Source organism: Mobula birostris, chromosome 19, assembly GCF_030028105.1.
Source record: "Mobula birostris isolate sMobBir1 chromosome 19, sMobBir1.hap1, whole genome shotgun sequence".
NCBI lineage: Eukaryota > Metazoa > Chordata > Chondrichthyes > Myliobatiformes > Myliobatidae > Mobula > Mobula birostris.
Window position 1 is genome coordinate 52,991,314 of NC_092388.1, and position 15,741 is coordinate 53,007,054.

Genomic DNA, 15,741 nt, shown 5'->3' on the forward strand with positions numbered 1-15,741 from the left:
CGGCAGTAAGGAAAGCGAATGCTATGTTGGCATTCATTTCAAGAGGAATAATGTATAAGAGTAAGGAAGTGTTGATGAGGCTCTATGGGGCAGTGGTGAGACCTCATTCGGAATACTGTGTGCAGTTTTGGGCCCCCTGTCTTAGAAGGAATGTTCTGATGTTGGAGAGAGTTCAGAGAAGATTTACGAGGATGATTCCTGGAATGCAGGGGCTAACATATGAGGAGCGTTTGTCGGCTCTTGGACTGTATTCATTAGAGTATAGAAGTATGAGAGGTGATCTCAGAAACATTTTGAATGTTGAAAGGGTTGGACAGAGTAGATGTGGAAAGGCTGTTTCCCTTGGTGGATGAGTCCAGGACAAGAGGCCACAGTCTTAGAATTAGAGGGTACCCATTTAAAACAGAGATGAGGAGAAATTTTTTTAGCCAGAGGGTCATGGATTTATGGAATTCGTTGCCACATACAGCTGTAGAGGCCCGATCATTGAGGGTGTTTAAGGAGGAGATTGATAGGTATCTAATTAGTCAGGGTATCAAGGGATATGGGGGAAAAGCCAGAAATTGGAACTAGATGGGAGAATAGTTTAGCTCATGGTGGAGACTCGATGGGCCAAATGGCCTACTTTGGCTCCTTTGTCTTGTGATCTTCGCTTGGAATTTCTATCCGTCTCCCACTATATTACAGAGGGAAACAAATAGAATTCTTATGAAATTCCAGGGCCTTGTGAGTGAATTTCTTACTCCTTTCTCTGTCATAACAGTGCTCCAACTACATATTCAGTAAAGTTTTAGCAAAAATGCAGGAGCAGCCCTGAGGAAATTCCCATCCACTGTCTCAGAAGAGTTGTTAACGCATCAGCCGAAGGCAAGTTAATGATTGAATCATTACAGATAATATTCAGTGATACTTTATGTATAATAAAAAGTTAATAATTGTCAAAGAAGGCTAGTAAATGATAGTCACATGTCTGAATATTTCAAAAGCCTTTAGTTCATCATTAACATAGTGCTATTACTTTCACATCTTGCAGGTAAAGGTAAAAGGATTATAAATGTGTGGAAAATTTTCAAGCGTAGTTTTGAAATCAGAAACCATTACTGTTACAACCTGGTCTCTCATTAATAATAAGACATTGTGATCTCACTTACAGAAGTACTCTTCTGTACTGTCAATATTATTCATAGCCAATCATTCGATCTCACTGAATTGACTCCTATCTCACAGCAAAATTACATAAATACACAAACAGAACAGTACAGCACAGGAATAGTCCACTTGGCCCTCAGAGTATGTGCTGACCATTATGCCAAATGAAACTAATCCTGTCTGTCTGCAGTCTAGGCTCTGCTCTAAGATTTGATCCCGAAGTAGTCATTACTGGAGCAGCATCACCAGTGTTCCTTGTGTTCAAGCTGAATTTTTGTGTTGAACAAGAGAGATGCTTTTTGGTTCAAGATCTGGTTATTGAATGAATAAAAAAGTCAAAGATGAGCCAAAGTTTTTCTTCTCAACAAACAGATTCAAATATTCAAGGAAGGAAAAAAGTGTACATGAGGGGTTGAAAGGAATTGACATCAGCTTTACGAAAGCAGTGAGGATAAAAATGCTGATGTTGCATAGATGCTGCCTGACCTGTTTAATTCCTCTAGCATTTTGTGTGTGTGTTGCGAGGATAAAGATGTGACTGAAAACTGCTAAACCCCAATGAGGTTGTGGCCTGCATTCCAAGATTTAGAAGGAGCTGACTGTGGAGACAGATGCACTGTCTGCCATTTTCCATATTTGCATAGATCATAGGATGGTTCCCACAGGAAAGAAGCAAATATAATCCCATTATTTTAAGGAACGTGAGAGAAAACATGAGACTGCAGAATGATTAGCCCAAGGATCCAAGAATTTATTATTAAGGAAGCAGTAATAGAGCACTTAGAAAACAATAATTGTATTGAGTAGTCAGCATGGACTGATGAAAGAGAAATCAAGTGTGATAAATTTATTTGACTTTTTTTTACTTGCAACGAGCAGAATAGGTAAATGGGATGTTAGTGTATGTGGTTTATTCAGACTTTAAGAAAACTTTCAATAAAATGACATGAGAAATCACTAAGGAAATTTAGAGCATACAAAACTGTGGGTAACAATGATTCACTAACAGACACAAAGCATGTGATAAACGTTTGTTATTTTTGATTGGCAGGCTGTGACAGTGGTTTGCCAAGTAGTCAAACCTGTAGCCCTAGCAATTCACGATCTATATCTGTGATATGACTGGAGATGGGGCTGGGAGTGACAAATGTAACACTAAACTGGGTAGGGGTTAAAGGTATAAGGGGAAAGGTTAGAGCCTTCGGGAGATACAAATAGATCAGGTGAAAAGCTGAAGATTGGCAGATGGATATAATATGGAAAAATGCAAAGTCATCCACTTCGGTGGGAAAAAAAGCAATTTTTTAAGATATCAAGAGATTAAAAAGTATTGGTACCCAGAGGGATATATGTATCCTTACACATAAATTATTGAAACTTAAAATGCCGACGCCACCAGCAATTTGGCAGGCAAACAATATATTGACCTTTGTTGCAAAAAGAATGTCGTTCTGCAGTTGTTTGTCTGAGGTATTTGTGCACAGTTCTATTCTCCTCACCCGAGAAAGGCAGAGGGAGTATAATGAAGGTTCAATAAATTTGTTCCCAGAATGGGCATGTGATTATGTGAGGAGAAATTATGCAGAATGGGTTGATACACTAAGAGTTTAGAAGCAAGAGAAGTGATCTAATTAAAAAGAACAAAATTCTTATATAGCATGATAGAAGAGTGGCCAGAATGATATTTTCCTACCTGAGGTATCTAGAATCAAAAGTTAGGTTTAGCAATCAGCCAATTCAGAAATAAGATAAGAAGCCACCAAGAGGGTTGTGTAAGCTCCACCATAGAGCAAATTCCTGACAGATCTGTAGATAATACAGGTATAAGGAATTAGTGTAGGCAATTAATGCCTATTCACCTCCTCCCTCACCTCCAATTAGGGCCCAAAACAATCCTTGCAGGTAAGGAAGCACTTCCTCTGCTGTATCTGGTGTTCCTGATGTGGCCTCCTCTAGATTGGTGAGACCCATCATAGACTGGGGGACTGCTTTGTTGAGCACCTTTGCTCTATCCGCAATAAGCAGGATTTCCCAGTGGCCAAGCATTTTAATTTCCATTCCCATTCTGAAGTGTCAGTTCAAGGCCTGCTCTACCGCCACGATGAGGCTACTATCAGGTCTGGGGAGTATCAGCGGTCCCCAACCACAGTGCCGGGCCGCAAAGCATGTGCTACCGGGCCGCGAGGAAACGATATGATTTGGCGATATGAGTCAGCTGCACCTTTCCTTATTCTCTGTCACGGCCACTGTTGAGCTTGAAGGCACGCAAAATCATTACGCATGCGTCATCCATGTCAGCGCGGGAAGGAGATCAACTCCTTGAGCTTGCAAATGACGATGGGCTGAAAAGTATGCTTGACATAACATCTCTGCCGGCATTCTGGATCAAAGTCAAGGTTAAATATCCTAACATAGCCACGAGTGCACTGAAAACGTTGCTTCCATTTCCAACATATCTCTGCAATGAATGCAACGAAACTAAATTGCGGAATAGACTGGACATAAGGAACCCCGTTCGAGTATCGCTGTCTCCCGTCACCCCTCGATAGGACCGTGTGGCTGCAGGAAACCAAGCCCAGGGCTCCCACTGATTCAGCGATATTGGTGTGTTGCAATGATTTTATATGTTCATATGGGGCAAATATGTGCTGTGTGTTTAATATCCAAACGTTACTTAAAATGTTATGATGCTTTTGACTTATATAACAATATAACCATATAACAATTACAGCATGGAAACATCTCGGCCCTTCTAGTCCGTGCCGAACACTACTCTCACCTAGTCCCACCGACCTGCACTCAGCCCATAACCCTCCATTCCTTTCCTGTCCATATACCTGTCCGATTTTTCTTTAAGTGATAATATCAAACCTGCCTCTACAGCTTCTACTGGAAGTTCGTTCAACACTTACTTCAAGCTCCCCGTCCTCCCCGATAATTGACTTATTGCTATATTCATGTGAGGAAAATATGCGGTGTGTGTTTAATATTAAATTCGTCAGATAAACCCTTTTAGAAATGAAGTTGAGTGTATTAGCCACTTAACACAGATATTCCGGTTGTGATTAACACCCCCCCCCGCCCCAAACAGAATCGCCAAAAACGATTTGTAGAAAAAAATTGGCACGTGCACACATACGCAGGTCACACATGCGCACTGGTGCCCGCGCAAGGCTTCATGGTCATTGTAGCCTTTCTCAGGGTAAACAACGTATTTGACTGCTACTCTTGTCCGTTGGCAACCCTACCACCCCGCCCCCGGGTCGGCCGGTCCACAAGGATATTGTCCATATGAAACCGGTCCGCAATGCAAAAAAGGTTGGGGACCTCTCCCTTATATTCCACATGAGCAGCCTCCAACCTGATGGTATGAACATAGATTTCTCTAATTTCCAGTAATTTCTCCCCCTCCCCTTTCTCTCTTTTTCCATTCCTCACTCTGGCTCCCCTCTTACCTCTTCTCATAACCTGCCTATCACCTTTCCATGGGAGCCCTCTTCCTACCCTTTATCCCATGGCCCACTCTCCTCTCCTATCAGATTCCTTCTTCTCTAGCCCTTTACTTTTTCCACCTATTACTTCCCAACTTCTTACTTTATTCTGCCTTCCCCACACTACTGGCTTCACATATCACCTAAAGCTTGTGCTCTTCCCGTCCCCTCTCCTTATTCTTAGGTCTTCTCCCTTCCTTTCAATCCTGATGGAGAGTCTCAGCCTGAAACGTAGTCTGTTTATTCCTTTCCATAGCTGCTGCCTGACCTGCTAAGTTGCTACAGCATTTTGTGAGTATTACTATGAATTATAAGTGTTGCCATTGTGTTCTGGTCTATTAACATTACCTAAAATCATTTAATGTATCCAATGCACTTGGTCCTGAATATGAATGTTACTAAGTCTGAGTGTCTTTGAAGGTCTGTTTCAATTTTTGAAACTCTCCATTCACTTCTAGCTGTCATGCAGCTGTTTAAAACAAAAGATGTAGTCGCAATCCATGCCATTTCCTATTACAGCTATATATATTTGTTTCCTCCTTTTAATCCTTCCCTTATTTAGCTGAAAATAATGAGCACAGCATACAGGAATTGAAATAAATTATCCTAAAAATTAAAAAAAGACAGTAAAATTTCTTTAACTTATTGTAATAGGAATTCTATTAAAGATTTTACATGTTCCAAGTTGAATGAACAACAATATTTATTATTTGAGGCATGGGGTGAAGATACCCAAGCAGGAAGTCTGGGTTTCCGTTGTGGTAATTGCAATAATATATGCTATGGCATGGAAAAGTTTTAAAGATGTTGAAACCATGGGCTACATTGACAAATGATGCAACTGGTAAGAGGTGATGTACAGTTTCAGTTTGTTCTTCACAGTCCTGACTCTTACTGTGTAATGCCACAGCAGCCACACTATTTGTAGTCAGTGCATGAGGATAAGGTGAATGATAGGAGCTCACCAATCCCTGGAATAGTTCTGTGTGAATTGCAGTGAGAACAAGAAATGCTGGAAATACTCAGCAATCATACAACATTTGTGTAGGGACATTATGTGTGTGGCATTCTTTAGTCTTGCAAGACCATGGATCTGTGCCTGGAAAGTCTTGCTTTAGTCTGTGCTGGTAGAGCAGCGTCTGTTGTGGCTGTAGAGGCCCACACAGGAGTGACAGTCTCTGCTGCAGCGACTGCACTTGAAGGTGCTGTCCTCCAGTATTGTCTTGGTGCTTGTTTTCTGACGAGTGTGCTTTTCTTCAGCAGCAAGCCTCAGCTTCTCTTCTCTTTTTAGACCTGTGCAAAGTTCCAGCCTCCAGCGTGAGCGATCGCTTACGATGTCCTCCCACCTCTCAAAGTTCATGTTCAGTGACTTCATGTCTCTCTTGCAGACACCTTTGAAACGAAGATGGGGCTGCCCTTGTGCTCTCTTGCTGGAGGCCAGTTCCCCGTACAGCAGCTTTCGTGATCCTCCCGTCTATGACATGCAGTGTACGTGGCCCAGCCAGTGGAGATGGCGTTGTTGGAGCAGGGTGAAGAGGTTGGGTATCTTGGCGTGGGCCAGGACCTCATTGTCGGTGACTCGGTCAACCCACTTGATGTCCAGGATGTGTCTCAGGCTGCGAAGGTGGAAGGCGTTGAGACGCCGCTCTTGTCTGTAGTAGAGGCTCCAGGTCTCGCTGCTGTAAAGCAGTGTGCTGAGGACGCAGGCCCTGTAGACTGCAACTTCGGTGTGCGTCGTCAGCTTTCTGTTCTCCCAGACTCTTTGTCAGCCTGGTGAATGTTGAGGCTGCTCGTCCGGATCCGTCTGTTGATCTCGGGGTCTAGGGAGAGGCTGTCCGTGATGGTGGAGCCAAGGTATGTAAACTCGTGAACTACCTCCAGCTCGTAGTTGTTGATGGTAATGGCAGGAGGGTGCTCAACGCCTTGGCCACGTTGGTCTTAAGAAGACGTTGGTCTTCTTAAGGCTGATGGTCAAGCTGAAGTCCTGGCAGGCTCCTGAGAAGCTGTCCATGAAGCGTTGCAGTTGCTTTTCAGCATGTGTTGCTAATGCCGCGCCGTCTGCAAACAACGTGTCCCTGATGAGTACTTCACGAGTCTTGGTTTTCGCCCTCAGCCGGGACAGACTGAACAGCCTCCCGTCCAATCTGGTGTGGAGGTAGACACCATCAGTTGATGTTCCAAAGGCGTGCTTTAGTATGACTGCAAAGAAGATGCCGAACAGGGTGGGGGCAAGCACAAAGCCCTGCTTCACACTGATGCGGATGTTGAAGGCCTCTGAAGAAGATCCGTCGAACTAAACAACGCCCTTCGTGTCTGTGTGGAATGACTGAACTATCCTGAGGAGCCCTGGGGGAACAACGATTCCTGGCGAGGCTTTTGAACAGGCTGTCTCTGCTCACAAGGTCAAAGGCCTTCGTAAGATCAATGAAAGTGATGTAGAGTGGTTGTCTTTGCTCTCTGCTTTTCTCTTGTAGCTGTCGAAGGGAGAAGGTCACGTCACTTCGGTCCCCTTTGTTCTTATATATGGTGACAATCCTGGTGCCTTCCCAGTGGGCAGGCTGTCGATGGCTTTACTCAGCTCGTCGGCAGTCGGCAATGCATCAAGTTCCTCCATGACAGGCAGGCATTCCACGGCATCTGGCTCGCTGTCCGAGATGCTGCTTTCTCTGGAGAAGAGTTCAGAGTAATGCTCCACCCATCTCTCCATCTGCTTGCCTTTGTCATCGATGGTCTCGCCTGTTATGGTTTTCAACGGTGCTGTCTTGCTCTGGGTTGGCCTGATGGCTTTCTTGATCACCTCGTACACTCCACGGATGTTGCCTGTGTCAAATGGTGACTGAATGCTTTCGCATAGTTGTAGCCATTAGTCATTTGCACAGCGTCTGTCTGTTTCCTGGGCCTTGCTTCTTGCTGTCCTTAGTGCTTACAGTGTTGCCTGGGTGGGGTGGTGTTTGTGCTGTAGTAGTGCAACACGCTTCACCTCGATGACAGCGGTGAGCTTACTTGAGCTTGCTTCAAACCAGTCCTGTGTCTTGCCCCGTTTCTTCCCAAAGGCTTTGAGCACAGTGCTGTGGTTAGTGTCCCTGAGAGAATCCCATCTCTGCTGAGCATCTCCTTCTGGTGGATCTGCAAGGAGAGCATCCTCCAGTGACTTGATGAACTCCACCGCTTTGTCTGGGTGTTGTGTCTTACTGGCATCGATGCGCTGCTTCCCTGGAGGCTTGGCGTAGTGCATTTTCTTCTGCCGAAGTCTGATCTTGCAGCAAACCAGAGAGTGATCCATGTCACAGTCAGCACTCTGAAAGGAGCAAGTCATGAGCACGTTTCTCAGGTGATGTCATCTTGTGATTATCAGGTCTAACTGGTGCCAGTGTTTGGAGCGGGGATGTCGCCAGGACACTTTGTGCTGAGTTTTGGTCTGGAAGTAGGTGTTGGTGACACACAATTCATGGAGAATACAAAGCTCGAGCAGTCGTTGCCCGTTGTCATTCATGCTGCCAATCCCATACCGCCCCAGGCAGCTTGGCCAGGAGTCGTGGTCGGCGCCCACTCTGGCGTTGAAGTCGCCAAGTAGCAGCAACTGTTCCTGACTTGGGATCTCCTGTATCATCAATGAGAGCTCATCGTAGAACTTGTCCTTTGCATCTTGTGTAGAGTAGAGGGTTGGGGCATGGACACTGACAAGGTTGACAGGCCCGTCGGATGTGTGGAGTTAAAGTGAGAAAATCCGCTCCGTCCCTTTCTCACTAGGCTCTACCATCTTCAGCAGCGAGTTCTTCACGGCAAAGTCGACACCATGCTGCCTGGTCTTGTCTGAGCCCTTCCCCTACCAGAAGAAGGTATAGTCTCTTTCACGTAGGGTTCCCGATTCTGCGAGACATGTTTCTTGGAGCGTTGCGATGTCCACTTGGAGACTCGACAGTTCATTGTTAATCACTGCTGTCTTGCGTGTGTCGCTGATCTCCCGAAGGTCATCTGATATACCAGTGGTCATAGTTCGTATATTCCAGCATCCAGTCTGAGTGCTGGCTTCTTTCTTTGTCTTCTTGTTGTGCTTGGTGCAGCGTTTACAGTCCGCAGTTGGGGCTACTTGTACCCCTAAGCCCCACGCACCCAGTGGAGCGGGCGGACTGTGCCAGGACAGCACCTAACTGGCTGGGGGCTGCCCAGCTTGAGGCGGGGGGTAGCTTCCAGTGAGACGTGATGGTCTCCCCCTCCGTCGAAAGCAACCCCTGGTGCCCTGCTCTACGCCAATCGAGCGCAGGCTTACAACCGGTAGACTGCTGCTTTCCGTGTTGTGCCGTCGCGGTGAGGTGATACTGGAGTGTCCTCTCCAGGGCGCAGGCCTGGACAAGGTTGTACGGAAGACCGGCAGTTGCCCGTGCTGCAAGTCTCCCCTCTCCACCACACCGATGTTGTCCAAGGGAAGGGCAAGGGCCGATACAACTTGGCACCAGTGTCGTCGCAGGAGTTGCCAGAATGAAGTTGAAGGCAACGTTGGACTGCCTTAGGGACTCCAGCTCCAGATTTGCCCTCAGGGTTTACTCAGATTCTTGAACGGTGCAATAATAATAGGGTTGTTGTGATGGGAGATTTTAACTTTCCTAATATTGATTGACATCTCCTTATTGCAAGGGGTTTAGATGGGGTGGAGTTTGTTAGGTGTGCTCAGAAGGGTTTCCTGACACAATAAGCCAACTAGAGGAGAAGCTGTTCTTGATCTGGTATAGGGAAATGAACCAGGTTAGGGTCAGATCTCTCAGTGGGAGAGCATTTTGGAGATAGTGACCACAACTTTATCTCCACCATAGCGCTGGAGTGGGATAGGAGCAGATAATTTGGGAAATTATTTAATTGGGGTAGGGGGAAATATGATGCTTTTAGGGAGGAACTTGGGACCATAAATTGGAAGCAGATGTTCTCAGAGAAATGCACAGTAGAAATGTGGCAAATGTTCAGGGAATATTTGCATGGTGTTCTGCATAGGTGTGTTCCATTGAGGCAGGGAAAGGATGGCAGAGTCAAAGAACCATGGTGTACAAAGGATGTAGAAAATCTCGTTAAGAAAAGCTTATGAAACGTTCAAGAAAACTAGGTACTGTTAGAGCTCTAGAAAATTACAAGGTTGCTAGGAAGGAGCTTAAGAATGGAATTAGGAGAGCCAGAAGGGAACACGAGAGGCCTTGGTGAGCAGGATTAAGGAAAACCCCAAGGCGTATGTGAAGAGCAAGGAATGAGTTGTGTGAGAGTAGGACCAATCAGGTGCGATAGTGGAAGCATTTACATGGAGTCAGAGTAGGTAGAGGAGATACCTAATGAATACTTTGCTTCAGTATTCACCAGGAAAAAAAGATCTTGGCAATTGTTGGAATGACTTGCAGTGGACTGAAACACCTGAGCATATAGACATTAAGAAAGTGGATGTGCAGGAGCTTTTGAAAAGCATTAAGTTAGATAAGTCGCCGGGACCGGATGAGATGTACCCCAGGCTACTATAGGAAGTGAGGGAGGAGATTGCTGAGCCTCTTGCGATGATCTTTCCATCATCAATAGGGACGGGAGAAGTACTGGAAGGTTGGAGGGTTGGAAATGTTGTTCACTTGTTCAAGAAAGGGAATAGAGATAACCAAGGAAATTATAGACCAGTGAGCCTGACTTCAGTGGTGGGCAAGTTGTTGGGAAGATCCTGAGAGGCAGGATTTATGAACATTTGGAGAGACATAATCTGATTAGGGATAGTCAGCATGGCTTTGTCAAGGGCAGGTGAGCCTGAATGAATTCTTTGAGGATGTAACAAAACACATTGATGAAGATAGAGCAGTGGATATAGTGTATATGGATTTCAGTAAAGCATTTGATAAGGTTCCCCATGTGAGGCTCCTTCTGAAAGTAAGAAGGCATGGGATCCAGGGAGATCTTGCTTTGTGGATCCAGAATTGGCTTGCCAGAAGGCAAAGGGTGGTTGTAGATGGTTTGTATTCTGTATAGAGGTCAGTGACCTGCGGTGTTCTGCAGGGATCTGTTCTGGGGCCCTTCCTCAATGTGATATTTATAAATGACTTGGATGAAGAAGTAGGTGGGTTAGTAAGTTTGCTGATGACACAAAGGTTGGGGGTGTTGTGGATAGTCTGGAGGGTTGTCAGAAGTTACAGCGGGACATTGATATGATGCAGAACTGGGCTGAGAAGTGGCAGTTGGATTGAAGTGTGAAGTGGTTGATTTTAGTAGATCAAGTTTGAAGACAGGATATCATATTAACGGTAAAACTCATGGCAGTGTGGAGGATCTGAGAGATCTTGGGGTCTAAGTCAGCAGGACACTCAAAGCTGCTGTGTAGGTTGACAGTGTTGTTAAGAAGGCATATGGTGTGTTGGCATTCATCAACCATGGGACTGAGTTCAAGAGCCGTGAGGTATTTTTACAGCTATATAGGACCTTGGTCAGACCCCACTTGGAGTACTGTGTTCAGTTCTGGTCACCTCACTACAGAAAGGATGTGGATATTATAGAGAGAGTACAGAGGAGATTTACAAGGATTTTGCCTGAATTGGAGGGCGTACCTTATAAGAATAGTTGAGTGAACTTGGCCTTTTCTCCTTGGAATGACAGAGGATGAGAGGTGACCTGATAGAGGTGTATAAGACGATGAGGGGTATTGATCATGTGGATAACCAGAGGCATTTTCCCAGGGCTGAAATGGTGAACATGAAGGGTCATAGTTTTAGGGTACTTGGAAATAGGTACCAAGGGGATTCAGGGGTACGTTTTTCACACAGTGTTGTTGTTGTGTGGAATGCAACAGGGTCTTTCAAGAGCCTCTCAGAGAGGTACATGGAGCTTTGAAAAATAGAGGGCAATGCACTGGGGAATTCTAGGCAGTCTCTAGAGTAGGTTACATGGTTGGCACAACATGGTGGGCCGAAGGCCCTGTAATGTGCTGTCGATTTCTATGTTCTGAAATCTTGCTCTGGGGATTTAGTTAAATGCTCAGCAACGTAAATGTCAACAAGGTTTCATTCTCAGAAGGGTTCAGTGCTTTTCATGCTCACTTTGACAGACAGACCATGGAAGCATCTACACGAATCCCCACAGCCTGATGACCCTGTGATTTCAGTCTCTGAAGCCAACATAAGAATATCCTTCAGGAGAGTGAACCCATGGAATGTGTAAATTCGGCATGTCATTTAAAACTTTGACAAACTTCTGTAGAAGCACAGTGTAGCGTGTCCTCACTGGCTGCATCACTGCTGGTATGGAAACACCAATGCCCAGGAACGGAAACGTCTTCAAGAAGTGGTGGATGCAGCCCAGCCTATCACAGGCCATCCTCCCCACCACTGAGCACAGGTACAAGGGGCATCCATCACCAAGGACATCTACCATCCAGGTCACGCTCTTTTCTCACTCCTGCCATTGGGCAGGAGGTACAGGAGCCTTTGGTGCAACACCAGCAGGTTCAGGAACAGTTATTACCCTTTCAACTATCAGGCTCCTGAACCAGCATGGATAACTTCACTCGCTTAACTCTGATTTGATTTTACAACCTATAGACTCACTTTCAGAGACTTGAGATCTCAGTATAATTTGTTTACTTATTTTTAAATTTGTGTAATCATCTTTTACACGTTGGTTGTTTGTCTTTATGTATATTTCTTCATAAATTCTATTGTATTTCTTTACTGTATAAGCCTGCAAGAAAATTAATCTCAAGGTAGTATATGGTGATATATGCATACTTTGATAATAAATTTACTATGAACTTTGAATGTATAAAGATAATTTCTTTGCTCTAGTGCAGAGAAACATCTGCCTTTGTCTCAGACCCATATGATGCATGGTGAGTGGTTCACTCCTGCTTTGGTAAATTACACAGGAGAAACAGGAAGAAAATCCTGTAAGAAAATTTATGAATAATTTTCATTTCATTTTTTTCTTGTTCACAGATAATGAGTAACCGTGCCTATATTTTGGTATCTCAACTTCATGAAACACAGGGTATCCCACAAAGATGTGCAGAAATCATCATGAAGCATTTCAAAATCATCTGTATGGAGGAATTCCAGAGAAACAAGGAGGAGTTTGGAAATAAAATCCAGGTCATTTTTGTGTGGGAGTTCTGCCCCACGGTAGACGAGAAACTTCTGAAATCACTACCTCTTCTGAAGGCGGTTGTATGCTATGGTGTTGGTGTGAACCATCTTGACCTGTCTTTGATCTCCAGTTTTGGGGTGAAGGTGACCAACACTCCTCACGTGGTGGATGCTTCTACTGCTGATATGGGCATGGCTTTAATGTTGGCATCTGCCAGGAATATCTTGGAAGGTAGGATGGGATTCAGGTTATTTCTGTAAAATGAGCAGGAACTAAATTTTGTGAATGTACTAGACAACAGGGTGACCCGTTGGGGCACCCTTTGAGAGAAGGGTAGTGCAATCTGATGTGACCAGAATGAACATTAAATTTTCCTGAATGCTATTGGTATCGCTTTGCTTTGGAAACTAAAGTAGAAAACCCCAGTTTATTAAAGAAGAACGACGCATAGCAAAGCAAATATAGCTGCTCCTCATTTAACGAAGGACACTTTTGATGGCATCATTTCTGGCTTATCTGCCATCCAGGGCATCTCAAATGTCCTCTTTCTTTAAGGATCATGGTTTCCCTTCTGCCGTCATCAATGATGCCCTCACCCGCATCTCCTCCATTTCCCGCACTTCGGCCCTCACCCCATCCTCCTGTCACCACAACAAGGACAGAGTTCCCCTTGTCCTCACCTACCACCCCACCAGCCTCCGGATCCAGCACATTATCCTCCACAACTTCCATCACTTTCAACAGGACTCCACCACTAAACACTTCTTTCCCTCTCCACTTTCCACAGGGATTGTTCCCTCCGCGACTCCCTGATTCACACGTCCCTCCCCAGAGATCTCCCACCCAGCACTTATCCCTGTAAGCGTAAGTGCTACACCTGTCCCCACATCTTCTCTCTTGCCACCATTCAGGGCCCAAAACATTCCTTTCAGGTGAGGCAACACTTCACTTGTAAGTCTGTTGGGGTCACCTATTGCATCCGGTGCTCCCGATGTGGCCTCCTCTACATTGGTGAAACCCGACGCAGATTGGGGGACCGCTTTGTCGAGCTTTGTCCGCCACAACAGACAGGATCTCCTGGTAGCCACCCACTTCAACTCTGCTTCACATTCCCATTCAGATATGTCCATACCTGGCCTCCTCTACTGCCATGATGAGGCTAAACTCAGGTTGGAGGAGCAACACTTCGTATACTGTCTGGGTAGTCTCCAGCCCCTTGGCATGAACACTGAATTCTCCAACTTCCGGTAATTCCCTCCCCCTCCCTTCCCCTATCCCTGTTTCACTCTGCCCCCTCCCCCAGCTGCCTATCACCTCCCTCATGGTTCCGCCTCCTTCTACTACCCATTGTGCTTTCCCCTATTCCTTCTTCACCTTGAAGTTAGCTCAATGCTTTACAGCACCAGCTGTAAGATCAGGATTCGGTTTCTGCCACCGCTTGTAAAGAGTTCTTACAGCACGTTCTCCCAGTGACCATATGGATTTCCTTTGGGTGCTGCTGTTTCCTCCCACATTCCAAAGATGTATGGTTAGGGTTGGTGAGTTGTGGGTATGCTATGTTGGCACTGGAAGTGTGGTGAAACTTGCGGTCTGCCCAGCACAACCCTCGCTGATTGATTTGCTGCACATGATGCATTTCACTGAATGTTTCGATGTACGTGTGACAAAGCAGTGAGCTAAAGACATATCCTTGAGGTACGCCTCTGTTGATTATCAGCAAGAAAGATATTATTATGATCTGCACTGACTGTGGTCCCTTGATGAGGATGTCAAAGATCCCTGTTCAGAGACCTAGGCTTTGATATACTGGCTGTAGTTGATGATCAGCAGGCTGATGTAGTTGCCCAGGTGCTCCAAAGCTGAGTGAAGAGCCAGTAAAGCTACGTCTGCTATAGACCAGATTTCAGGATTTCTGCTAGTGATATTGAAACCTGATTCGGACCTATTATGCCCTGTTGCAGTTGGTCTGGATCCCTGCATAGGCAGAAATTAATTCTGGCCTTAACCATCCATTCAAAGCATTTCATCGCGATAGATATGAGTGCTGCCAGGCGATTGACATTGAGGTACCTCACCCTGCTCTTCTCAGTTCCAGAAGGTGTGGGCTTGACTGGGAAGTTAAACTCAGTGGAAATATGATGGTGTGCTGAGGCTGGATCCAAAGAAACAACTTTTGAGCTTATTTCAGTGTACAATTGACTGTGGGAGTTAAATTTACTTGAGAAACAGCAATGCATATATGAAAGAGAATTTAATTATACAGGATCCGATCTGTATATGAGTTTGTACTGGACTCTTGTCCTCATTGTGTAAAGTGATACGACACAGCTAATTAATAAAAGCTTTCATCACTATCTCTGGACAGAGAAGTTACAAGTGAAATCTTTTCCTGCTGAAGCAAGGCTGCTAGTAATGAAACAACCCCAATGACCTCTGAGAAAGTTGTTGGTTCTATCGTGTGCAGGGACTTCAACAGTGGCTGGGACAAAACCCAACTCGGGTCAAAAAAACCAAAGTCGCCGAGTCTGGAGGTAGAGGGCCAGAGGACACGGTACATCACTGAAGACCCCTCACACCCTCTTCATGAACTGTTTGTTCTTCTGCCATCAGGCAAACGTTACAGGAGCATCAAAACTAAAACCACAAGGCTACTAAACAGCTTCCTCCCACAGGCAGTCAGACTGCTAAATAGCTGCTCCACTTGACTCTGCTTTGGACACTTTTAACTTGCACTGGACACTTATAACTGATTTAACTGACATGTGGCTGTTGTGTTTTACTATTTATTGTTATGTTTATTATTTAGTGTTGCGTTTGTTATGTTATGATTGCAGTGCCACTGAGGAATGCTGTCTCATTCTGCCCTGCAGAACTGATGTATGGTTGGAATGACAATAAAGTTTTTTGAATCTTGAATGTTGAGTCTGCAAGTCCAGGCCAGGACTAGAGGCTGGAGGCGGCCTCTCCTGAGGCTTGGCAGTGTGTGCAAGGAGGCAGGTGGGTGGAAGGG

At 45.2% G+C, this 15,741-nt stretch overlaps 1 protein-coding gene across 9 annotated transcripts in view; it reads left to right on the top strand.

The window, feature by feature from the left end:
* LOC140212604 (uncharacterized) overlaps positions 1-15,741 on the top strand; it is a 92,746-nt gene that overhangs the window by 42,721 nt on the left and 34,284 nt on the right. For 3 of the 9 annotated variants that reach the window (XM_072283606.1, XM_072283601.1, XM_072283602.1), the window contains exon 2: positions 12,584-12,962. In XM_072283606.1, the coding sequence (XP_072139707.1) occupies positions 12,587-12,962 (376 nt within the window). In that variant the 5' untranslated portion in view covers positions 12,584-12,586. Of the gene's footprint in view, positions 1-3,643; positions 3,754-4,824; positions 4,932-12,583; positions 12,963-15,598; positions 15,729-15,741 lie in introns of those variants that run through there. The other 6 variants (XM_072283604.1, XM_072283608.1, XM_072283605.1 and 3 more) reach the window with 6 other exon arrangements.